At 43.3% G+C, this 27,545-nt stretch overlaps 1 protein-coding gene across 1 annotated transcript in view; it reads left to right on the forward strand.

Moving 5' to 3' along the window:
- Pcsk2 (proprotein convertase subtilisin/kexin type 2) overlaps nucleotides 1-27,545 on the forward strand; it is a 302,691-nt gene that overhangs the window by 197,716 nt on the left and 77,430 nt on the right. Inside the window, exon 6 of the mRNA NM_012746.2 lies at nucleotides 18,340-18,416. Coding sequence (NP_036878.1) covers nucleotides 18,340-18,416 — 77 coding nt within the window. The remainder of the gene's footprint in view (nucleotides 1-18,339; nucleotides 18,417-27,545) is intronic.

A 27,545-nucleotide genomic window follows, 5' to 3' on the forward strand; every position in this document is an offset into this window, starting at 1 on the left:
TACACAGCAGGACCCTGTGTCCAAAACAAAGGAATAAAGGAGCTTTAGAGATATCATCATGTTAATATGTTGTTATTGAAGTAATTATGTCACTTTCCCTCCTACCTTCCCCCTCTCCCGCCCTTCCAAGCTAGCTACCCTTATTCAACTGCCCCATGGCCCCACTTGAAAGTGATAGCTTTTTACTGTGATGATTATTGTGATATACATATATAAATGTATGCATTATATAAATATAACCTACTGAATCAATCTCTATGTGTGTGTGCGTGTGCGTGTGTGTGTGTGTGTGTGTGTGTGTGTGTGTGTGTGTGTGTGTATTTTCAAGGCTGACCACTCTGTATTGGACAACCAATAAGGGGATTCATCCTGAGAAATGCTAACTCTCCTCCCAGCAGTCTCTAATTGCCTGTAGTTCTTTGTCTATGGGTGGCACACCATGAAATTTTTGCCCTTCCACATTAACACATCCATTGATATTGCTGTTATTCCAGCCTTGTTTATGCAGCTATTTCTCAAAGAGAGTGTTTCACAGGAGAGTTCCTGGTGTGTTGGTTCTTGCAATCTTTCTGCCCTCTGTTCTGAAGCAGTCCCTGAGTCAGAGATGCAGGAGGTGTGGTATAAATGTATCCAGTGGGGTGTGGCCCTGTAATCTGCTGGTCTCTGTGTTGTGTCCAGTTGTGGTTTTCTGGCATGGTCTCCACTTGCCTGTAAAGAGTCTTCATTCACGAGGGGTGCTAGCTACACCTGTCTGTGGCTATAAGGCTGAGATTTAGAATACATTATGCTGGTCTAGCAGAATGGCTTTGCCACTTTCATATCAATTTTTAATTGAATAAAAGCACAAGTAATGAAAAATCAAATGTCAAGTATTTGATAATTTGACATCTCTGGGGTCACGCTTATATTGTTCTATATAATTCTAAAAGCAAATCCCTATATTTTGTTAGTGCATAGAACGTGAGCAAGTTCTGCCTGATAGCTCTCAAAATGGTGACTATATTGAAATCAACAAAACAGATGATTCCTGAACCTCCTGAATAGTCAGTGGTTTTCAAGGCAAAGCCCCAGCCCACACCCATGGCCAACCTCAGTGACTGGGATACGGAACAAACTACAGACCAACCCAGCCCCTGATTTGCTGGGGTGGGGGAGGAGTCCCTTCTAGACAGAAGATATATCAGCTCACTTCCACTTAGCACATTAAGGAAGAAGAGAGTTCCAAATGAATAAAAAACAGGGGGAGACCAGGCACCAGTGGGGATGCCTGCAGCACAGTGGGAACAAGGCACCAGGACCACAACTGTGTTTCCTGGGACTGTTATGGCCACACCTGGCTGGCTTTAAACAGCACATTCTCTCCCAGGCCTGTGGGCCATATACAAAGCCAAGCTGTGATCACTGTGGTCACGCCACACAGCAGCGAGCCTGACCCATGCTTTTTCTGGCTTCTGTAGCTGCTGGCCAGCCTTAGCATTGCTTGGCCCACATAGTTGTTCTGGCACAGACCCTATCTTTACATTCCCTTCTGATGTCTCTGTGTCTGTCTCTTCACCTGGCTTCAGAAGAATAGCAGCCATTGGAATTAGGATTTGTCCTATCGAGCAAAGAGACTGGGGTCATTTTCATTAGTGGTTAGAAGAACCTGGGCTTCTATATCAGAATTATAGTCTCAACCTATCCGTGGAGGAGACTCAGCCCCCTACAGGCAAGTTCTATAAATAGCAGCCTAGCCACTCCATTTTTTTTTTTAATCTTTATCCTGAGAGAAAGAAAGAAAGAAAGAAGGAGAGAAAGGAAGGTAAAACATTAATACAGCCACACCCATTTATGCATCATTGGTGATTCTTTTCCCACAATAAAGGCCGATGTAACACAGGTCCTCATTTACCATATGGCCCTTTAAAAAAAAGGTAACCTCTAACTAGAGAGAATAAACAGACCATGAACAACATTGATAAATTAAGAAGCCAGTACTTGTCTTGATTATGACAGCTCTAGAGATGAAGAACAATCTGGGGAATGAAATCCAACATTGAGAAGAAATGCAAAATAGAATTAGGAAAACACACATACATACACAGGCACGCACGCTCGCACGCACGCACACACACACACACACACACACACAGAGACATACATACACACATATGCACACACAGAGACACACATATGCACATAAACACACATAGAAGGGGACTTTATACATACACACATACACACACACACACACACACACACACACACACACACAAGCTTGGAATAGACAAAGGGGTTTTTCAGGGCACAAGAACAGGATGTTCTGTGATACAAAATGAAAGAAACAGAGGGCAGAGAGTGAGTCATTGGCCTCTGTGGTTTGAACAGAGTCTTGGGTTCTGGACAGCCTAAGAAGATGCTGGGATGAACTTGCATGAAAGCTGTTGAGGGCCTGGAAGTCAGACACTCTTTCCTCCTGGTTCTTAAAAGCACCGAGAACACTGGAGATCACAGGGATGTCAGCAAATGCCAGGAGTCAGGAGCCTGTCATCTGCGAAGAGTCTAGACCTGAACACTTGCCTCCCAGGAGATTCTGTATAATTCACCCGCTAGAACCCAGAGCGTGAGGGGGATGGTGTGATTCATGTGAATCTGATATTCCATCTTGTAGCAACTTAATAAGGTGTGTGCACAGCCTCCAAACGAAGCTGTAATCACTTTTCCATAGTTTATGAATTATGAAGTTGGATTCCCATCAGCAAATGCTGTCAAAGTTTTTGGCATCAAAACCAATTAAAATGATGAATCGCTGTGAAAGGTAGCGGGAGCACATTTAATCTTTCTCCAGAACAGTTGGGGATCACTTCTCTCTTTTTTTGGCCACATTTCACATTAGCAGGGAACATAAAGTCAGTCTCATTCAAAGGTAAGTCTCAACTTCTTCATCAAAGGGAACAAATGCCCTTAGCTTTTCCTCAGCTGTAAACACTGTGGTGTTTATAGGCTGCCTGTGCTTCCTTCCCACTCAGCTCCCAAGGTCACGGCCTTCTATTCTCATGTTCTCATAGCAAAGTTGTCCTTCCCAAAGAACCATGAAAGCAGAGATTAACTGCACAAAATACAAAGACAGCCGAGAGAAGTCTGTGGGCACATCTTTGATTTATTATGGATATGAGAGTGGGTACAGTCAAAGCCCAGAGGCCTTCCCCACTGTCTGTCCACATCCTGTGGTCATTTACACATTTTAGGTCCTGATGTCCCTGCTCCTCACACTGAGCTAGTGGGGCTAAGCCTGGTCTTGTGGATTCAAGCATTTCTTTTCTCTCCTCTTTACCACCAAAATGCCCTGCAAATGTCATTCTTCATGCTGGAAAGTGAACATGTTTGCATCAAAAGAAGTCAGTTCTAGCACTCTGCAGCTCTTCCAACTGAAAAGCCTTGAGCAAGCCCTACACACAGCCTTGCTGAGCCTCTGTTTTCTGGCCTGTGAAATGGGGATGACAATGTTCAGGTCTCAAACTTGTTCAAAGTGAGGCTCAAGTGAGATGGGTTTGGGCAGAAGTATACACACAGATATTCTCACGTGAGACATACCTGTGCGCATGTCATAGCCACAGATCCCTGGCTGGTGTACTTATATCCACATAGCTGTGCTTTTGACAGGTGAATAAAAAACATTGTATAAAATGTGTTTAAGATTAAATTCTTAATAAATGATACTTACCCAGGACACCCCCCTTGGAAGAGGTGATTCAGCTATCGGTGAACTCATCTTTGCTATTTTTAGGGCCAAAAGGGGGGGTGACATTGAAGTTGAATAATCATTGAGATAGGGAAGACATAAACTAGTCACTCCATCTCTCCTGGGGCATCCAGATTCAAAAGTAGTGTCCTTGACCTCACCTGCCACTAGAAGCAAACAGAACTCCTACCAAGGGTGCAAGCTAGCGACACCTATGGTGTGGAAGAAAACCCAATTAGAGAAAAGGGAACACAAATTGACTCCTACCTCGCCACCTTGACAAGACAAATTAAGGCCGCGGCTGCACCATCACCTTGCAGTTCTCCCTGAGCTGAGTCTTGCTGTCTCGGTGTTAAATTGTGTGGTTGCTGATGTAAGACTTTGTGGAACTGTGAGAACCAGCCAGGAACCGCCTCCCGAGCCAGCTCCTCGCTGCCACAGCACCTTGCAGCCTGCCAGTTCCTTCGCTGCAGGAACGCTCTGCTCAGCTCCTGACTTCTCTCCTTCTGCCCCAGAGCTGCAGGGCATCCCCAAAGCCATCCTAGGTGACCCTCTCTACTTCTCTCAAGAAGTTACCAAGGCCAAACAACGGCCTTTCAGAATCCGGTGTCTCCTCTTTTCCGTCCACCTCAGATTAGCCGGGGCTTCTGGAAGCCCCTTCCTATGTGAGGAATACAGAAGTGAAGCCGGCTTGCTTACCCTGAAGCAAGCCGCTCGCTTCCTGTTTTCACAATAAATTTCATTTCGGTGTTAGAGAATGTAAAACACGCAATGCTTTCGTGGAAGGTAGAGGAATCCATTCACAACACAAGCATTGTCTGTCTACAAGTAGTTCATGCCGCAGCTCACTTAAAGTCAAGTTGGTCATCCTGGGTGACACAGATTTCAGCAACAAAGGCCCCTGGGAAATAAAGCTGGCACAAGGCTGGGGGAATGGACTATTCTAGAACTGTCACCCATGTGATAGAGCAGGGATCAGATCCAGTTGTGATCTCAGAATTGCTTTGGGCCCCATGGGCCACGTTTTTATACTGTCTGACCACAGAGTCACAACATCCTTATGAGTACCCGTTTGTGCTTCGTCTGATGGAATCCAAATTACAGCCCTCTATACCAACTTCAGTTTGTCTCTGCCTTTTGTTAACATTATCACAGAAAAGAGGCAGGATGCAGGGAAAGCATGCATTGAGATATAAAGATTAGCTTTCAATGTTTTTAAAAGGGGTCTCACTATGTACCCCAGGCTGGACTTGAACTTACAAGTTTCTGCCTCAGCCTCCTGAGTACTGAGGTCACAGGACTTCGTCACCACACTCAACCATTTAAGCACATTCTAAAAGGACGACTTTAACTCCTATTGCTGCTAATACAACTTAGCATTTTGCCTATAATTAGATGTGATTTAAAGTATTAACAGAAACTTTATTTTAAACATGAAAGGACAAAAACAATTTGGCTCTTAGTGTTCAAAATGTGTTTACCAGCAGAACACCCTTCACAGTGAACTTTTACTATCATCGTCATCGTGGTCATCATCATCATCGTCACCACAACCATCATCATCACCATCACCATCATCATCATCATCATCATCATCATCATCATCATCATCATCATCATCATCATCATCATTTCACAAAACCAATTCCCACAGAAGCCATCCCTGCCCAAAGCCACTGTGTTGGGGAAAAAAAGATTTATATTCATTCAGAGTTTATAGAGTTGAGAAGGGATATAGCCTGTGGTGGGAAGCATGGTGGACAGTGGAGTGGCTGGTTACATTGTAACCAAGAAGCAGGGAAAGATGAATACTGATGCTCGGCTTTCTTTTCCCTTTTTCTTCAGCCTCTGACCCCAGCCAGTGGATGATGCCACCCACACACAGAGCTCTCTAAAAATACCTTCAAAGACATGTTTGGAGTTGTGTCTCCTAGGTGACTCCAAGTACAGTCAAACTCATAAGATTAACCACGGCAGAGGCTTTTCTACAGAAAGGGGGGGGGGGAAACACCCACAGAAAGCCGGCCCCCGTCAGATGCTCTTTCATTGGGTTTCTGGAGTGGTTCACTAGTCATGGGGATGGTATTTCACAAGACATTTTCCCTTCTCCTTAGGCCCTTCTAGCAAAAGGAGAAACTCAACGGCAGGTTTCTTTGAGGAAATCATGGCATCTTGCTGCACCTAGCAGGTTTTGTCCCTGTGCTAAGTAGGATTTTAAAGGAAGTAAGGATAAGATACCGGTAGGCAAGGAGGAATGAGGCGTGGTTCTGCTCTTTTTTTTTTTTTTCTTAATTGCATTTTTTAATTTACAGTTTGAATGTTATCTCCTTTCCCAGTTTCCCCTCCAGAAAGCTGCTATCCCACCATCCACCCCTTTCTTCTATGAGGGTGCTCCCTCACTCACCTACCCACCACTCCCTCCTACCTCCCCACCCTGACATTCCCCTACACTGGGGCTTGATCCTTGACAGGACCAAGGACCTCTCCTCCTGCTGATGCTTGACAAGGCCATCCTCTGCTACAACCATCCTCTGTGGATGGAGCCACAAGTTCATCCCTGTGTTCTCTTGGGATGGTGGTTTAGTCCCTGGGAGCTCTGGGGGTCTGGTTGGTTGATATTGTAGTTGTTCTTATGGGGTTGCAAACCCCTTCAGTTCCTTCAGTCCTTTCTCTACAGAATAGGGATAACAGGCTCTTTTGTCGCCGTAAAGCACCCTGTTCAATATTTGCATTTATTTTATTTTTTTATTTATTTTTTTCCTTTATTTATTTTTTATTTGTAAGTGTATGTGCACCACATGAGTACAGTGACTTCAGAGGTCAGAAAAGGGTGCATCAGACACCCCAGAAGTAGAGCTACAGATGGTAATGAGTCACCTGTCATGGGTGTTAGGAACCCAATCCAGGTCCCCTGTAAGAGCAGAAGACTCTTAACCACTACTCCATTTTTACATACCCCAGTATTTATGTTTCTGAAGGTTCTCTGGGTGATTTTCTTGAAGTTTAGATTATGAGCCTAGCTTTTAATGGCTAAGCCATCTCTCCAGCCCTGGGTGATTTTTCTCATGCGCCTGAGCTAGGAATCACTCACTGTTGACTGGTAGCTAACAATTAAAGCTTCCACAACTAGAGTTGATACCCTGAGGGTTAGTAAAATAAACAACTGAGCCAAGGACTTGTTATTGGTTCATTGTAACTTGCACAGTGTCTGAAAAGTATCGGGTAATTCATAAATGTCTGTCGAATAAGCAATTAACTGAATTGATGTGTGGATAGGTGGGGACCCCCTGAAGACCAACAACCTTCAGGATGAAGAAGACTGAAATCATTGTGTCATAATGGCATCCGGCTCTGTGGAGAGCTCAGGGCATGATACCTTTTCCATTTCTTTCAAAGCCTCTCATGTAGATAAGTAATTTCAGAGTCATTGTTGACTCAGCTGATATATAACCAGAGCTATACATTTCTTCATTACCTTCTTCCAACATTTCCCAGCCATCTATCAGCCATAACTGCATGTTTTGTGACTGGTCATAGAATTTACCTAGTATGTCTTCTAAAACTGACTCACTTTTTAACATTAAATAGGTACAATTTAAAGGGAAAAAACAAGTCACTATTTCAAATAGAAAAGCAATCCTGATGCAGTGGGGTTGACTGTAAACGCCACCAGGATTGAAACTGATGCTTGCCTCTGTTAGACAAAGATTAGCAAGTTTGTGGGAGTATTAACCAAGGAAGCGCTTAGCAGAGACTGTGTCACATAGTAAGGATGGAAGGATGCTTTTAAAGGAGCCACAGTCCTTCCGTAGATTATTTAAAGTGGGGAGTGGGCCCTCAGCTAAGCCTCAACCTTAGTCAGCTTCCTGCTACTGTAACTGATACCTGACATGATCAACAACTCGATTAAAAATTCCACAACTAGAGTTGACACCCTGAAGGTTGGTCAAATAAACAGCTAGGCTGAGGGCTTGTTATTGGTTCATTGTGACTTGCACAATGTCTGAAAAGTATCAAGTACTTCATGAGTGTCTGTCACACATGATTCTAGAGGTTTCTGACAATTCTTTTGGAGCCCACCCGGAGGAAGCACATCTCAACTGTTCACCTCGTAGACTAGAAGTGAAAGAAAAGGAGGGAGCAGGGTCCTACAGTGCTCCTCACAGGCATGCCTGGGACTCTCAGGAGGCACCACGTGCTAAAGATTCCCACTGCCTTCTGAAAACGGCACAAGCTTCGGAGCAAGCATTTGTCACATGACATGCACACTAGTGCACATTCTAGAGGTCACATGCACACTAGTGCACATTCTAGAGGTCACATGCACACTAGTGCACATTCTAGAGATGCTACAGCAGCTTACAAAATACCATCCCCAGCCAATGAGTTTCAACCTGTACTTAAGAACCCAGGAGCCATTATGATGCTGAAGAGCTTCCAGGAATGAAAAAAAGGGGTAGGGGAGTCCAAGATTTCACCTTCTGAGACATTCAAGCATGAGTATTATTTGTCTCATCCAGAGTTCAGCCTTAGGGTTTTTTTTTTCTGGTTTTATTATGTGTTTGCATGCATGTTTCTGTGAGACTTTGTGTAGGTGGATGTGGTCATCCACAGAGGCCAGAAGAGGTTATCAGTTGCTCTGGAGCTAAAGTCAGTTGGTTGTAAGCTGACCAACATGAGTGCTGGGGAAATCAACCTTGGGCCCTCTGCAAGAGAAGTACTTGCTCTTTTTTTTTTTTTTTTTTTTGGTTCTTTTTTTTCGGAGCTGGGGACCGAACCCAGGGCCTAGCACTTCCTAGGTAAGCGCTCCACCACTGAGCTAAATCCCCAGCCCCAGAGAAGTACTTGCTCTTAAATGCTGAGCCATCTCACCATTCCAAAATCCAATTTTTAAAAAAAAATGTTTTTTTTTACTTCCATACAGAATAGCATAACCAATAGAGAACAAACAAACTAGTTTGGAAAGCAAGAGCTTCCTTGTCGGGAGCCTGCTTGTCAATTGTTAGGCCCAAAAGGTATTCTATCAACCTCAGATGAAAGAATTCACTAAGTAAAGCCAAGCTGTTAAAGAACAATGAATAGACCTAGCAAAGGAAAAGACGTGTGTCCGCAGCTCTTGTAAAGTGTGTCTTGATGTAAAGGAAGTTAGCGTATCAGCTCAATTTATACGCTTAGATTTAAACAGAATGACGGTTGGATTTAAAGAGAATGATCGATTGTTGCTCTGCAGAGTAAAGATCCTAAGTTGGGTTTTGTTTTTTCATTTGGTGGAGAGTCAGTCTTGTCTTTTAAGCAGTGCACTTGAAAGTTATGGTTATGATTCCGGCTTGAAGAAATCAAGATTATAGTGGAAGAGGAGGCCCAGGAGCCAGCCTTCTCCCTCCCAATCCTTGCTTTCTCCCTCATCCTCTGTGTGACTTCTGTCAGCTCCCCTGTGCCTCAGTACATGTGCTCGTAGCACAGGAGTGATGTTCAATGCCATGTAAGTGAGAGCATCGTGAAGAGAAACCATGGCACACAGAACATCCGAAAGAGTCTCTCGCATGAAATAATAGCGTGGTGCTGTGTGTCGCGCGCTATTGCTATGACAAGCAGCGTTTGCACTAGGAAGTTACGCAACGAAGCCGTCCTCCAACCCAGATAACGTGCCTCTCCACAGAGGTAAAGCACCTAGCCTTTGCCTTTGTGCTTCTTTGCATTCTATATATTCTACATACTTTATGAGCTTCTTATAAAGTATATGCCTCTCATCACGTAAACAAGAGTTCATCATACATCCCACTGTGCACACTGACATCTTAACGACATTCCTTGGGAGGGAGATTATTGCAAGTCTTGTTCTTCACCCTTTGCCAGAGGGACGGAGTCTTACATCTTAGTGAACTGTGCTTTATTTAACTGACCCCCAATATCGATTATTTGGGATACTTTCAGTCTTTTAATATTACACGAATAAACGTCTTGAATAACTCAAATGTGTAATGTGCAATTAAATATGTAATTCACATAGGTATACATGCAAACATAAAGTACAGTCTTAGGGATGGGACCATTAGGTCAAATAGTTCAGTTTTTATTTTGATAGATATTGCCAATTTTCTTCTCAAAGAAATCGCACCGTCATACAACCAACAAACACTCATGACCTTCATTTTTAAGGTCTTATTTTAAATACTTAAAGCATACAGAGTAACCAAGTTTCTTTGTTTATTTTGGCTGCTATAACAAAATAGCTCAGACTGAGTAATTTATAAGCAACAAAGGCCAGCACACCTAGTGTCTTTGAGGACCTGGTCTGCATTATTAGTGCTTTCTTATACCATCCTCCTGTGGTGAGGTGCAAACAAGTTCTCTGGGGCCTCCTATACAAGCACTAATCCCACTTGCAAGGGCATCATCCTTAAGATCCTGGTCACTCAAAAAAAAAAAAAAAACAGTCTTACCAACACATTGGAAATTTCATTCCAATATATGATTGCTTAAGAAACACCAAGAGAGGTTAACAAATGGATCATAGTTGTCAAATATTAAAATGACATGATTAACAGCCTCGTAGAAACTGCTCATACCACCATGACTTCCACTCCATATGTAGAAGAAGAAAGATTTCAAACAAATCTGACTGTAAATAATGTTCAGGATGCTGGAGAAAAGCTAGACTTCCTTAAGTTTTACAGTCAAACTTAATATAGGCACACTGGGAAGGATATGCTCAGTTCAAGGTGGTGACTATTGAAAACAAAGTTGTATACTGTTCCCCATCCGAGTCTTAAAGCCTGTCTTGAAATGGTCTTTGGAAGATGAATTCCCATGAGTAGCAGCTTCCCAAGGTCAGCCCCAAGGACCACATGCTTATGTGGCAGAACTGAGAGAGCTCAGGTGGTATAGAGCACCACCAAGCAAGCATGAAACCTGAGTTCAGTCCCCAGAATCCATGTAAAAGAAAGCCAGAGCATAAAACATGCTTGTAACCCCAGTGCTGAGAGGGCGGGAGTAAACTGAACCCTGGGGATTATTGACCAGCCAATTTAGCCTACTCGTGAGTTCCAGGGGTGGGAGGAGGTTGAGGGAGATCCTGCCTCACCATCACACACACACACACACACACACACACACACACACACACACACACACACGCATGCACTCAGGCAATACCCAAGGAACACAGTCCTAGCTTCCACATACACATGCATAAGTTTACCCATAAATGCACAAAAAAACACACACAGGGGTGTGGGGGGGGTGGAATCAGCTTTATTCTATCCCAATATATTATGCATCACTGGCCATCTGAGCTCTAAACACAATAGAAGGAGCCAATGACAGTAGCCATCACAAAGGGGACTCCAAGGATACCTTGGCTATTTCTTTGAACAACTGCCTACCCTTCCGTTGACATATGCACCACAGGCTTCACAGAAATACCTATAGGGGAAAAATGTTCTAATCTTATAAAACTAATGAAGACACTGTTGGCTTGGGACACTGTGTGCTAACCTTTAGAAAGTATTATCATTACTGTCATTATCACTATCTCCTCTTAGATTCAGTGCTTGACACTTCCGCTAATCCTGCTGATAAGGGTGGTATCTAGTACCACAGACAAGACCTACTCAGCTTTGGAAAACACAAGAAATCCAGTCACAATGACATGGCTTGAAGCATGCTGGCACTCGTCCATCTTTACTATTCAGCTACATCACTATATCTAGATACATCTTAGTATCTAGAGTCTGTGTCAGTACCTAGAGAAGTCACTAGAGTTTCCAAGACGTAATGAAAGAAGTCAAATCTACCGCAGAGAGCACCCTGGGAGAGAGAGCATAAATGACCTTGGAAGCCTGGAGCACATGAGGGAAAATTGCAAACAAACTCATGACTGAGCTTCACCCCCCCTCCCTTTTTTTAATTTTTGGAGTGGCAGGGAAATGTTAAATTTCATTAAGTTTTACAGCCAGGCTTAATATAGACATAAATCCCTTTAATGCTGGTTTCAGTCAAAAGTGAGCTGAACATTATCATTAAACTAGCGCATGTGGGAGAATTATTTGAGGAAAATCAAAATAGACACAGTTGGGAATGTTCAGCCATGACCATATTCGATGCAAGGAGGTGCCGTAGCAAAATTCTTTAGGCACTAATGGACTGGGCTATTTTGTTGCTCAGTTTCCATATAGATGAGCTTTACACTGGGGCAATATGGTTGTGGTTTAAAGTCTATCTAGGGAAACTCATTTCTCTTCCATTAGCCCATGAACACAGTGCAATTTGAGCTAATACTGTTACACACTCCTAGCTGGGTTATTTGGTTAAATGCCTTCAGGGAAAGTAGCAATCCAGAACAAAGGGACAAAAGTGAAGTTTCTTATTCCAAATGCCTTTAGCTTGGGATTGCCTAGACAATTAACCACATGCCACCCTCTACCCACGCCACACACACCTATTGTTTGAGACATTGTTTAAGTCTCGTATTCTATTTCACTGAAGACATCTCGTCTTCCTGTCTGACCTCTCTGAGGCCCAAATTCATCTAAGTACAACATAGACCTAATTCTTATTGTGACTGATAGATACTCCAGCTCATACATGATGCACTTGTGTGGGACTGAAGCAAGCACTCTTTGCCACTTGGTGAACTGCAAGACAGCAAACAATTTGAAATGGTGCTCTTCTGGGCAGGTGGGCGAGAAAATGGTAGGCCTCTTCCAAAAGTGCCACCGAGCCCATCTGCAGCTCCAGTCGCACGCCCTGGACAAGGAGTGTCTTGCTCAACTGTACCTTGCAGCCCTAGTTTCAGAAACCACTTTCTCAGTTTTGTGGTCAAACCATAGATTTGTTCCTTGGTATTCAAAAAATTATCCATGCCATCCTATCAGTGGGTGCCCAGATTACATATGACAACTAATACTTAGCCTAGCATGGTCACACTGCTATTACGTTACCACTTCTTTGGTGCTCTTGGGGGGACTTGCAGAGATAAATAGGGATATATATATATACATATATATATAATTAACACACAGTAGGCCATATTATTGTAATAAAAAAAGTTGACATGATAAAAAAAAAAGAACAGCTTAAAATTATGAAGTGAAACATTTCACAGACAGGAAAGATAAGCAGCTGAGGTGCTAACTGGTAACTAATCTTTGGCAACAGTTTTGGTTTTAAATTTGCCGAGTTCTTTCCATTCGGGATAGCAGTTTCTTCTAGAAATCTCATGCAACACTCCCAGGGTTTCACACACTTGAAGGTTTAGTCCATTGTCGTGGCAGGAAGCATGGCAGTGTGCAGGCAGGCATGATGCTGTAGGAGCCAAGAGTCCTGCATCTTGATCCACGGGTGACAGAAGGAGACTATGTCTCTGGGCCTGGCTTGAGCTTATAAAGCCTCAAACCCTGCCTCCAGAGTGACACACTTCCTCCAACAAGATCACACCTACTTCAGCAAGGCCTCCTAATAGTGCCACTCCTATGACCAAGCATTCAAACACATGATTCTATGAGGGACATTTTTTTTTATTAACTTGAGTATTTCTTATTTACATTACAAATGTTATTCCCTTTCCCGGTTTCCGGGCAAACATCCCCCTAATCCCTCCCCCTCCCCTTCTTTATGGGTGTTCCCCTCCCCACCCTCCCCCATTACTGCCCTCCTCCAACAATCACATTCACTGGGGGTTCAGTCTTGGCAGGACCAAGGGCTTCCCCTTCCACTGGTGCTCTTACTAGGCTGTTCATTGCTACCTATGAGGTTGGAGCCCAGGGTCAGTCCATGTATAGTCTTTAGGTAGTGGCTTAGTCCCTGGAAGCTCTAGTTGCTTGGCATTGTTGTTCATAAGGGGTCTCGAGCCCCTTCAAGCTCTTCCAGTTCTTTCTATGAGGGACATTTTAGATGCCTGCATTTTTGCTCTTCTGGAGGCTTTTATGTGTGCAGTTGTCTGTTACTATCAGTGAAGAAAGGACTTTAGCACAAGTTAACTTTAAAGGAAAGGGTCTTTGAATAATATTCCTCATCCAGTCGCAATGCCCTGTGCTGCTCTGACTCCTTGAGATGGGCTACCTCTTGGAGCAGAGGAGCCTCTGGCCGTGAGGACTTTAACAACAGCATTGGGAGAAGAGTGCAGGCTCTGTTGTCCCCACAAAGCAGGCAGAAGCAGACTGACCGGAGCCAAGTCTCAAGACAGTATCAGTCCAGACACCAAGAAGTTAAAAGCCTAAAGATGAGGTAATTAAGACAATGAAACCTGGGACTGGAGAGATGATTCAGTGGTTAAGAGCACTGACTGCTCTTCCAGAGTTTCTGAGTTCAATGCCCAGCAACCACATGGTAGCTCTCAACCATCTGTAATGGGATCTGATGCTCTCTTCTGGTATATCTGAAGAGTGTAACAGTGTTCTCATATACATAAAATAAATCTTTAAAAAGAAAAAGATGGTGAAACCCAAATAAATGGCCATCACGTTTCAAATGGGTAGACTAAAAACTATTCATTACACTGTGCAAAATGTCTTCATGCTAAATACGTAACAAACTTCATTGTTCTGCAGGGTGAGGGGAGACTGTAAGGCTGTAAGGAGAATAAGTAGCAATCGATCTGTTCTTACATTTTATCCTTCTAGGCCAACCCCAATCTAGATCCAAACCCAGGTCTCTCCGACTCTGGCACTTCTCCCTTCTCCATCAGGCTACTGTCTGAAGGCTAGGGGGACTTGCAAAGTTTGACCAGAAGGCCTCTCTGGGCCCTGGGGCATTCAAGTCTAGCTTGAGGGTAGGATGGCAATGTCAGATCCACCCTCAACCTTAAGGGCTTTGGAAACTTCACTGTAACATGAAATCAATGAGCATAGTGACCCCTGAGCTCAAGTCCCCTTCCTCCTCCCAGCCTTCAGAGTGACACTGGCCTCATCATCTGTAGTGAGCCTTTCGGCCGGCCTGCACCACACAAGCATAGCTCCAATTATAAGAAATGAAAGAGGCAGTGAAAATCAGTACCTCTCTTGTGCTTTCATAGCTAGGTACGCATGTTCACCCTCTGCACAGCGAGTGTATGGGAGCAAACACCAACTAGAACTCTAATGATTAAATTGTATAACTAACAGCAAAGTAAGTCTCACTTCTTGTGTATTCAAATATTCAGAAACTAGGTCTTTGGTTATCAAATTACTGAAAAACCAAGAAGTGTTTGTCCCTGACTCCCTGCAATGAACTTTAAGAAGGGGTGGGGTGGGAGAAGAGTTGTGTTTAGAAGTTTCTCCCAGAAATAACTTCTAGGGAAGCCCTGAGGTCACCCTGGATTTAGCCCAACCTTTCCTGCCTGTCTGATGACACAAGGACAATTCAAGTTCTTAATGACCACTGAATCACCATGAGCCTGAATCATGGACGATTAAGTTATATTTGCCAAACAGCTCATATTTTTCTAAGTCAAGAAAATATAACTATGTACTTTATAAAGAAGTCACAATAACGTAAGCAAGTATCTGGCTAGACCTGAAATAGCTGGAGCATTCAATTGACTACAGTCCTCACAACCTCTCAATATTTCTTCTTGCTGCGATAGAGAAAGTTCAATATAATTCAAGGCCAGTTTAACTTCTTGTATACAGACAATTTTATAGCAGACACATTGTCGTTCAAGCCAATCAATAATTCCTTTTGCCTATAAAGCATAAACAGAACCTCTGAAAGTGTTGCTTTGTGTCCTTTCTTGCTGTAAACCATTAGATTTTGGGGGCAAGAAAACATACAGTTCAAGCAGAGCAAATGATTTGCCTTCCTTAATGTTCACTGTAGACGCTTACTCAAAGAACTAAGGATTAGTCATCAAAGTCATTATAAAAATCAACAAAATTACCAGGTTGGTTAAACCATCATCTGTTTTGATGTTGGGAGGCAAATCCAACCCCAGACAAATCAGGGTCTTTCTTCTTTTTATGAAAGTAAAACCACAGGGTTCAAGGATTTTTAGCTTCAAGTTTTTTTTTTTTTCAAAAACTCTCAGGCCGTCCTTCTAATCCATAGCTTTTATAAAGTCAGCATCCTCTCCAGTGCCAGAAATGGGAGCCCAGAGACCTCAACCCCAAGTCTAACTGGAACATATGGGCCAGAAAGTAACCTAGAGTAGACAGTTTACCGAGTTAGTCACGCTAGGTCTGGGGGAACTGATGCTCTCTGGCCTTGGTGGGTATCTGTACTCATGCTGTGTGCATCAGCTCACTCGAGCATACACAGGGTTAAGGAGGAAAAGGTCGGAATCACGGTCCTAGCTCACTGACATGGTCCCCACAGTCTTCCTCAACACTGTCTTCCACATGGACTTCACTTGTCAGTTCATGAGGCTCTTGACCAAACCCTGAGTCCTTGTTGTCCCAATCACCAGAACTTGCCTAGCTGGTCCTCCAACATATTCTGCTATTTCTTTCTCTGAGATGGTTTGGGCTGCAAGTGGGGCACAGAACCTGGGGACTTACTCATCACCGTAGCCAGTTCTGACAGAGACCTCCCACTAAAGACCTGGAGTTGGATATGTTAGTCACCTTTTTCATTACTGGGATGGAAGCAGCATAAGAAAGAAAGGGGTCGTTTGGGCTTACAGTCTGAAGGAACAGTCCGTTGTGGTAATGAAGGTATGCTGGTGACTGTGGCTCCTTGGACAGTGGGTTCGTGAGACATCTGGTCACACTACAACCACCGTCAGGAAGCAAATGGACATGAAGGATGCTGCTCGGTTTACTTTCTCCTTTTCTCTTTTTTATCTAGTCCAGAACCCTTTGCCAAAGCTGGGGTAGATCACCCACCCTCAACTAGATTTCTCTGGAAATGCCCTAATAATGACAGCTGTGTGTGTGTCTCCTAGGCAATCTAAATCCATTCAAGTTGACAATGAAGATTAACTGCAGATAATGACCTAGACTGGAGGTTGGGGGGATTGACATCTAAAAGATTCAAAGGGCCAAGTTTGAGGATACTCAGACTGATATTTAATACAATTTGAGTATCTCTTATCTGAAATGAATGAGACTACAATATTTGGGATTGAGATTTTTTTTACTTAAGAATAGTTACATAAATATAAGATATTTGGGGATGGGACACAATCTATGCATGAAAATCACTTATGCTTTATGCATACCCTGAGAGTTTATAATAATATAATTTTATATAATATTCTTAGCATGTCTATACTTTAACCACAGGGTCAGATGTGGGGTTTACTTCTACTTTTGACATCTCCCCAGGTAGCAAATAGTTTCCTGTATTGGAATTACACATTTCACAGTTAGACATTATGGGTGCTCAGCCTGTACTAAAGTTCTGATCACTGCAACCAGTGGTGGCTTGCAGCTCCTCGTCACCCAACAAGTCAAACGAAAGTAATTGGAATTAGTCAGTATCCTGCCCAAAGCATGACAACACTGTAACATTACTTCTCAAATTAGAGTGTGTCACATATCAAAGTATTTTTACCTCATAAATGAGCATATAAAAGTTCATAAAATGGCTCAGGACTATGGAATCAAGGAAACACTAAAGATGGAAGGAAAATGTTTTTCCTAACCCAGTGTGAGTCAAGAAGCCTTCTTGAGTTTTCCTTACAAAATCCAAAAGAGAAGAAAAAAATGAAAAAAAAATAATTTTCACAGACCAGCCTTCCTGGGAAGGCAGCGAAAGCAATGAGGAAGGACTGGACTCTTCACTCAGTAATGGTAGGCATCTCTCAACGTAGGTCAAGAGTAAACACTAACTAAATAGAAACGTTAGGGCAGTGTAAAATGACTCAGAGATGAGCGAACAAGTCCAGATTAGTTGATGTGGCAAACGTCTCACAGTGGAAAAAGGAAGCTGTAGGAAGACAGAATTTCACACTCCTTAATCTCATAGGGTGTAAGAGTACATGATTATGAAAATGTACAATAGCATGTTTAGTTGTTCAACCTTTGATTGACGTGTGTTCCTCCCACTAGGCTCTAACAGGCATAGGACAGGGATGCCAGCCCTCCGTGGTCATCTTTATCTAAGTCTCTGACATACATTGAACTATCCATGGTCTTTATAAAGACAATAAATGAGATTAACTGTGCTCCATATTGGGGGGACAGTTAACACATTGAGAGGATAGGGGACAAGACTTAAATGAGCCAATTCTGAAGCAGCCTTACCGAAGGGAGCCTTCAGCATAAAACAGGACTTAAACACTAACGGCTGCCTCACTCGTGACATGAGAACTAAAGCATTCTGGCCACCAGTGAACTTAAGTATCAGAGAAGCTTAGCCTAAGCCCTGGATTCTAGGTGGAGCTTCCCAACACACAATGGTTACTCCAACTTAAATGAAGCTACATCTGGAGAACACAGGGCTCCCGTTTTCCAAGTCTTTGAAGGCTTGAAATAGGGGGACACAAACTCTGTGACAACTTTGCAAATGCCTGTTCTTGCATAATGCAAAATTTGCAAATAAATAATTATATTATAAATAAAAACATATGCAAAATGCAGTAACGCAGAGCATTATCACCCCCTCCAGGGAGGAGTTATAAATATAAGATGGTGTGTTAAGAGCACCAGCCCCTTATGTGTTTGCAGCTTTACTGACCTGAGATACCTTGTGTTTTTCAGAACTCTGATGCAAGTTATGACTTCAGCAGCAATGACCCCTATCCATACCCTCGATACACAGATGACTGGTTCAACAGGTAAACTGAGTCTTGAGGACATCATGCTCTTATCCTTTGGGGTTTGTTTCACTCTGTTTAGGGCTTGGGTGTCACCAGCAAAGTCTTGTAGCAACACTGTGCAGTGCAATGTATGGTCTTCTTCACGGTGGCTTCGTCTCTAAATCCTTGCTTTTTTAGTATTGCAATGTCCGATTATCTTTTGATTATCTTGTTCTCTTGAAATAGAAATTGTTTTCCAGTCCAACCTATTACAGATAAGAAGAAAACCAGAAACCAGAAAGCTTTTTTCACATTATTGTACAGTGATTTAGGAGTCCACCTGTCCTATTAAAGCTGTCACAAAGAAACTTTTTCTGAGACAGGTGTAACTTTGGCGATCTTGGAGCTCACTATGTAGACCAGGCTGGCCTCAAACTCATTCTACCTGCCTCTGCCTAGTCCTAAAAATAAAGTCATGCACTACCACACCCAGCTGGATTCCAGTAATTACCACTGAGTCTGTGTTGGCATATCTTTAAAACTATCTCTACTACAGCATCATAACAGCCATGGTAGTTAGCCCTTTCCACAGATGTGTGATTGATAGAGGCTTGAACTACAGACCAACATGGTCCATCTGAAGGTACCATCCTTCTCCCTCCATTTTGCTACTAACCACATAAATGTGGCTTTTTTTTCCTTCAAGTAAATATCTTGTTTACATGGGTAGCTGCATATGAGCAATATTCAGAATTTTATATTTTTGGATTACTCCAAGAAAAAATAAAATACTTTGTTTTCAAACCTGGTACATAGGGAAAGTTTGCTCAGTGGGAACTAAATCACAGGTAAAAAGGTGAATTGCAGAGTAGGGTGATGATGGTCTCGAGGTATTTCAAAAGCTAGAGGATTTAAAGTATTCTCATAAAAATGAAATGGTTAAGTGTTTGCAAAGACATTGATGGTAAGCCCAATCTGAACGTGATATGCTGAAAGAAATGTCACGCAGTAATAGTAATGTGGACATTTTGTGTGTCAGTAAAAGAACCAATTTAAATTTTAAAGTAAATTAAGTCATAAATAAAACTGCTGCTTCCATATCCCCCCACCCTTGGGTGAAGATCATAAAAGCATGTGAGTTTCAGTTCACGGCACGGAAGCACACAGGCACAGAGCACGTCCTCCATTGCTTTTGCTTCTTGTGGCAACCTAAGCTAGAGACATAGCGGAAGTTATCTCCTTCGGTTTAGTGATAGGGAGAGGTTGAGGAAGGCTGAATGGCTTCTCTGGTCAAACAAACCAGGCTCAGTCAGTAATAGCGCATGCTTTACAGTACTTTAAAATCCAACTAATTCTTGCTCTTTTATTTTCTATGCTTTTGCTTTTTGTTTGAATTAGGGTCATAATTTGTAAGCCAGGTTGACCTCAAACTTATTATGTAACCCAGGCTGGCCTTAAACTTTCAACAATCCTCTTGCCTCAGTCCCCTGAGTGCTGGGATTCTAGGTGTGCACCACCATCCTTAGCTCAAATGTGTGCCATTTGTATAAGTATCATTATTTTTTATATAATTTTACCCGAGAAGTATTCTATCCAGAAGTGGGCAGGGCAGGTTCTAAGTGAAGCAGGTAACTTATGCTAGCTTTCTACCAAGCCAGGGAGCATGGGTGTGGAGGCTCAACAACTTCAGAAGAGACAGAGAGTGAAGAACAGAATTAAATTGAAATATAGTGTAGCAATAGCATAATTCGTTCTCTACCAAGCTCTTCCAGCCAGATTTTGACCATGCATTGCTTGGAAGAGTGTCTTTGTCAGGTGAAAATATGTCTAGTGAGATCTGAGAACTCTGGCTATGAAGTCTTTTCTTATTGCCATGACTTTGACCCCTGCATCCTAACATCTTACTGGATAACTCATATTTAGACACAAGAATATGAAGCTATCTAACTAATGTCCCTAAGCAAGAATTCAGAAATACCTAGCAGTGATTCTGGAAGGCTGTGCTGAGCTGGATCTGGCCTAAGCTTTGACAGACTCCTGGCCCTCTGGTGTGTGTAATACAGAGCACATGTTCCTGACTATGTGCTATCTCTCTGTAAGTAATAGGTATTACATGTTAGTAAACTGATCCAAGCAGATTCAGGAGATTTCCTGAATATAATCATGGTCTCCTCCAAGCCAAATCTCCTTTATTTTTCTTTTTTTATTTATTCTTCTCCCATATATTATATTCCAACTGCAATTCCTCCCTCCCCTCTTTCTAGTCTCTCCCCTCTATCTTCTCTTTCCTCTACCCCCAGAAAAGAGCAGACCTCCCAGAGATATCAAAAAATACAATATAACAAGCTACAATAAGAACAGGCACATAGTCCCACATCAAGGCGGAATGGGGCAACCCAGTAGAGGGGAAGGGTCCCAAAGGCAGGCATTCTATGGGAGTCTACGACAGCCCCTGCTCCCACAGAGGAATACCACAAGAACATCAAACTATACAACCATAGCATATATGCAGAGCCCCTAGGTCAGACCCATAAAGGCTCCCTGATCTCTGTGTGTCTACTTGTGTCAGTTGACTCTGTGGGCTGTGTTCTTGGGGTGTCACTGACCACTCTGCTCAACCCTTCCTCTCCTGACTTTGCTGGACTCCCCGAGCTCCACCTGATATTTGGCTGTGGGACTTTGCATCTGCTCCCGTCAGCTGCTGGACGGAATCTCTCTGGTCTCTCTGATGGTGACTATGCTAGGCTCCAGCCCATCCTACATCCTACAGCATCCCAGCCCATCCTACAGCATCCCAGCACATCCTACAGCATCCCAGCCCATCCTACAGCATCCCAGCCCATCCTACAGCATCCCAGCCCATCCTACAGCATCCCAGCCCATCCTACAGCATCCCAGCCCATCAACAGCATCCCAGCCCATCCTACAGCATCCCAGCCCATACTACAGCATCCCAGCCCATACTACAGCATCCCAGCCCATCCTACAGCATCCCAGCCCATCAACAGCATCCCAGCCCAGCCTACAGCATCCCAGCCCATCAACAGCATCCCAGCCCATCCTACAGCATCCCAGCCCAGCCTACAGCATCCCAGCCCATCCTACAGCATCCCAGCCCATCAACAGCATCCCAGCCCAGCCTACAGCATCCCAGCCCAGCCTACAGCATCCCAGCCCAGCCTACAGCATCCCAGCCCAGCCTACAGCATCCCAGCTCAGCCTACAGCATCCCAGCCCAGCCTACAGCATCCCAGCCCAGCCTACAGCATCCCAGTCCATCAACAGCATCCCAGCCCAGCCTACAGCATCCCAGCCCAGCCTACAGCATCCCAGCCCATCCTACAGCATCCCAGCCCAGCCTACAGCATCCCAGCCCAGCCTACAGCATCCCAGCCCATCCTACAGCATCCCAGCCCATCCTACAGGCAGGACAAACTGTAGGTCAGAGCTTCTGTGGCTGGGTTGACATCCCAGTACCTCCACTTGAGACCTTGCCTGGTTACAGAGGATAGCCAGTTCAGGCTCATTGTCCCCTGTTCCTAGACATTGCTAGTGTTCCATTGCACCACGTTTCTACCTCGCCCCCGAAATGCATCCCCAATTCTAGTCATCTCTTCTGACTCACCCCCCATCTCCTCATCCCACCTGTTTCCATCCGAATCCACCTGGGAAATCGACTCCCCTTTCCCAGGGAGGCCTCTTTAAGCCCTTCTTGTTACTTAGCTTCTCTAGGTCTGTGGATTACAGCAAGATCATCTTTTACTTTATAAATCTTCTTATGTGATACATGTAGAAATCTTCCTCAAAAAAAAAAGCTCTAAGAAAATGCCTTATCTCTTAAATATTTTCATTTGCAAGCTAGTTCTTGAAAGTTCCATTTTAAACAGGCTAACAGCCTCTAATTAAATCTAATTAGTGTTTAGTGTAATGAAAATTCATCACTGTCAGCAGTAAGAATTCCCAAGTGACAAGTTTACCAGAGACACAGTCCTAGTGAATCAGGCAAGCATACCGCTTGTGTCCTGGGAAACCAATGACTCAGGACAGAATGTCCATCCACTCTGAACAATAAATACCTTTCCCCCAATTATCAAGTCATTCTTGAATACTCTCATCTACTACATCTCATACCGCAAAAATCTGGTGATGCAAGGCTAAACTCATGGCCTTACAAACAACAGAGATAGTCACTAATGGTACGAGGTAGTATAATAGCCTACCACACTGGGAGGACCTTGGCCTAGAAAGTTGGCACCTGCCTGGCATGAAATAGTCTTTCTTGTGTAGGATATGTTCCTTAAAGCTTCCAGCAGAATGAAAAGACGTTGTGCCTGGTATACTGATACTATATTTACTTAAGCAGTTACTTAACTATTACTATACTTACTATAACTTAAGCAAGAGGTGGAGAACGGGTTGAGTGTTGAGGAAATGAAACCCATCATGGGTTATTGTTGTCAAAGCTGAGAGTTCAAAACATGAAAACTTGCTCTATTTTTGTACACTGTTTCTATTCTAGGATGCATCAGACTTTTGACATTATGTCAAATGTCTAAGGGAAACGTTTTAAAAGTAGAAAGTTTTCTTTGGGCTCTTCGGTTCAGGGATTTCAGTCCGTGATCATCTGGCTCTATCCTTGGGCACTGGGAAAGTCAGAACATCATGGTGATGGACGTATGGTGGAGAAAAAGCAGCTCACCTATGGCTGACGGGAAGCAGATAGACAAGAAAAAGCCAGGGCAAATCTATCCCCTCAGTGTTAATTCTATTCCCCAGCTAGAACGCCACCTCTTGTTTCCTTTACCTCCCAAGAAAAGATTCCAGCTGACAACCAAGCCTTCAACGCATAAGTCTATTGAGGACATTTTCTGTCACAGCCATAACATTAAAATGAGAAATACACTTGAAACGTTTGGGGGGGGCGTAGAAATAGGCAATGAATAAACATGGAAGTTAAGGTCAATATTCACGAAAGCACTAGTTTTGCTATACAAGCTTCTGAGGAGCTTGCCAGATGGTGTGAGGAGAAAGCACACACCTGAATCATCATCACATTGACTGGATGCAAGGCTAGCATTACACAACAGGCTAATATACATTGAGCTAATCTTACTATCTCTAAGGCACAGTCATTTTAATGCCTTGTGTGCATTGATTGAATTATCTCAACACTCTTAATGATCGGCATAACCCCTAAGCATGTAGCTTATAACATTTGCACAAGGGCACACAATTAGTAAGTGGTCAAGGCAAATAGGTAGAGTTAGAAGTAAGAACAAAGAAGATGAAAGAAAGAGAGAGGTACAGAATGCATTTGAGAAGTGCCCTGGACATATGGTGCAGAAGTCAGAGGTAGTACAAGGAACAGCATCCTAAAAAAGGTTTATGGAGAAGAGACTGTGCTGCTAAGAGAAAGAAGAGGATAGACTTTGGCTGGGTGAGAAACTGACCCAGTCACAGATGAGGGTCTCTATCCCATCACACCCAAAGAATGTTGTCACAGAGACACATGACCCTTGAGTTCAGCACCTGCTCTTAGGCAGCATAAGATCTGCTGTTGTGATTGGGAAAAGATCTTTACCAATCCTACAACAGATAGAGGCCTTATATCCAAAATATACAAACAACTCAAGAAGATAGATCGCAGGGAGACAAATAACCCTATTAAAAAATGGGGTTCAGAGCTAAACAAAGAATTCACAGCTGAGGAATGCCGAATGGCTGAGAAACACCTAAAGAAATGTTCAACATCTTTAGTCATAAGGGAAATGCAAATCAAAACAACCCTGAGATTTCACCTCACACCAGTGAGAATGGCTAAGATCAAAAACTCAGGTGACAGCAAATGCTGGCGAGGATGTGGAGAAAGAGGAACGAACACTCCTCCATTGTTGGTGGGATTGCAGACTGGTAAAACCATTCTGGAAATCAGTCTGGAGGTTCCTCAGAAAATTGGACATTGAACTGCCTGAGGATCCAGCTATACCTCTCTTGGGCATATACCCACAAGATGCCCCAACATAAAAAAAGACACGTGCTCCATTATGTTCATAGCAGCCTTATTTATAATAGCCAGAAGCTGGAAAGAACCCAGATGCCCTTCAACAGAGGAATGGATACAGAAAATGTGGTACATCTACACAATGGAATATTACTCAGCTATCAAAAACAATGCCTTTATGAAATTCATAGGCAAATGGTTGGAACTGGAAAATATCATCCTGAGTGAGGTAACCCAATCACAGAAAAACACACATGGTATGCACTCATTGATAAGTGGCTATTAGCCCAAATGCTTGAATTACCTTAGATGCATAGAACACATGAAACTCAAGATGGATGATCAAAATGTGAATGCTTCACTCCTTCTTTAAAAAGGGGAACAAGAATACCCTTGGCAGGGAATAGAGAGGCAAAGATTAAAACAGACACAGAAGGAACACCCATTCAGAGCCTGCCCCACATGTGGCCCATAGATATACAGCCACCCAATTAGACAAGATGGATGAAGCAAAGAAGTGCAGGCCGACAGGAACCAGATGTAGATCTCTCCTGAGAGACACAGCCAGAATACAGCAAATACAGAGGCGAATGCCAGCAGCAAACCACTGAACTGAGAATAGGACCCCCGTTGAAGGAATCAGAGAAAGAACTGGAAGAGCTTGAAGGGGCTGGAGACCCCATGTGCACAACAATGCCAAGCAACCAGAGCTTCCAGGGACTAAGCCACTACCCAAAGACTATACATGGACTGACCCTGGACTCTGACCTCATAGGTAGCAATGAATATTCTAGTAAGAGCACCAGTGGAAGGGGAAGCCCTGGGTCCTGCTAAGACTGAACCCCCAGTGAACGTGATTGTTGGGGGGAGGGCGGCAATGGGGGGAGGTGGGGAGGGGAACAGCCATATAGAAGGGGAGGGGGAGGGATTAGGGGGATGTTTGCCCGGAAACCGGGAAAGGGAATAACATTCGAAATGTAAATAAGAAATACTCAAGTTAATATAAAAAAAAAAATCTGCTGTTGTTCTGCCGGAGCCTCCTGCCAGCTGCACCACCACAGTGACGGCACTGCCTCCTCTGATGACTTTGTCTGCACATGAGTATCAAATGTGGTGCTGCACACCCATTAAGGCTTTATGGTCTTTTAAGCAATGTTCATATCAGCATGCTAACCTAATAAAGTTGCCTGCTGCAGACCCAGAAGGAGCATGCTGCTATTGATTCTAGCCATGCTGCCTGCTGTAGAGGCTAGTTAGAGCCCAGGGGCGATCACTACACAGGCATCAGGAGTGACAGTGGCCATCTATCCCAAGATCCCATTACTGGGGAAAGAAGAAAATACAACAAAGCACCCTCAAGCAAGTGACTGAAATGTATTCCTTGAATGGGAAACCAAATTCAATAGCAGCATGCTCCCCCTGGGTTTTCCCAAATGTTTTAAAGCATCCTATAATGACCCCTGTTCTTACTGATTAATCTGTTTTCCTTCAAATATGCATTTCCGATAGAATGTATTTAAAACACCAAGCCAAGGACTGTTCATGAAAACAAGCTTCATTTATATGCAGCACTGCTTTCAACATGTCCCATCCTATGCTTGACTGCATTTTGTAGTATATTCATCCCGTCCTGGACCACTCGATAACTGTGCAATAGGAGAGCCCCAGAGATAGTTCTGAAACACAGTTGAAAATTTTGCAAAGTATAATTTTCTCCTAGCTTGCAATCAGAGAATGACATTTTGGCCCAACAAAATGATAATCCAAATTACAGGAAAGGAAGGAAATATTACATATTTAACAGGCACCAATAATGTGTCCAACAGATATAATTGATTTGCTCGGAGGACTCGGGATCTAACAGCAGCTCTTCTCCTGGCTGGGATTCAGTCAACACTGATTAGCTGGTTGATGGATGGGTAGCCTACCTTTTCAGACACACTGTTGAGGGGCCTTGACATCTGTCTGCTTTTAGAGCTGTCTGCTACTCACAAGGTTTGTAGCACACATTTGGTCAGTACTCTCGCACCTCACTCAGCTTTAAGAGAATATCTGGTGATGTGCCATGGATCTGAACTCTATTACTGTGCTGTTGTCCATTAAAACCCCTCTTGCATAGCATGTCTTTGACAGGTACTTGCCACGGAAATGTCATCCCTGCCATTGGGATATTTATGGGGCAGAGAAGATGCTGTGTATTCTATCTACTAAGCCCTAAAGAGGAAGAGATTTCAGACTAGACACAATCCCTGGCCATAAAAAGTTTGCTATAAATGCAGGAAGAGAGAAGATATTTATTGCTCCCAAACAGCCAAAGTCGAGGGAGGGGGAAGGCAGATGTAGGCTGAGAACCATTCATCTGCGTGGGAGCTAATTTGATTGATAATATAGTTAAACTTTCAAATATGAAATATTTTCAGTGGGTTATGGTTTTTTCCTTATTAAATGTCATATTTCATTTTAAAGAACCCTATGCAACAGGTCATAGAAGAACAGGTGAGGCTGGCTTGCTCCTGCCACATTGGTGTTAACTCATACTTTACCCTGGTGATGCTTAATGGCTTAGAAAGAGATAAACATCTTTCTCTTATGTCTTCATGAACTCGTTTTGAAGTCACCTCCTAGATAATAACATTCAAAGCATTTTCAAAGATGTTGATCAAACTTCTGTGTTCATGTAAGCACTGAGATGACCTCTTAGGTGAAAATTATCTTAGAGTTTGTTCTACATCCAAGCCAGAGCTTAGCAAACCCAGCATAGTATCATGTTCTCAGTCATTTATAGTCCTTGGGCAAATATCAGTCTCTAGTCCTCTACCTTGACTTCATAAACGTCTATCATTTATGCTGCTCCTAACTAAGGAAATAGACATCACTCATATGAATGTCTGAGGAGAAAGGGGGATCACACACAACATAAGCTGAAGCCTCCCAGATTTCTGTCACTGATGGAAAGAGGAGTTCAAGGCAAAGTTGCCTCGTGTGTGAGAGATGTGACTAACTGCAAAACTTAAGGGTTAAGGAAAAGATTATAAAGATTGTAAAATACCTGTACATCTGCATAATAATATCTGCTTTGAAAGCCAGTTTTGTGCACGTTCACACAGGGATTTTATGGTCTTCAAGGGACAATGATCCTTCTCTCAAGAGAGAAGAAACAGACCAAA

This window comes from Rattus norvegicus, chromosome 3 (assembly GCF_036323735.1).
Source record: "Rattus norvegicus strain BN/NHsdMcwi chromosome 3, GRCr8, whole genome shotgun sequence".
Classification (NCBI taxonomy): Eukaryota; Metazoa; Chordata; class Mammalia; order Rodentia; family Muridae; genus Rattus; species Rattus norvegicus.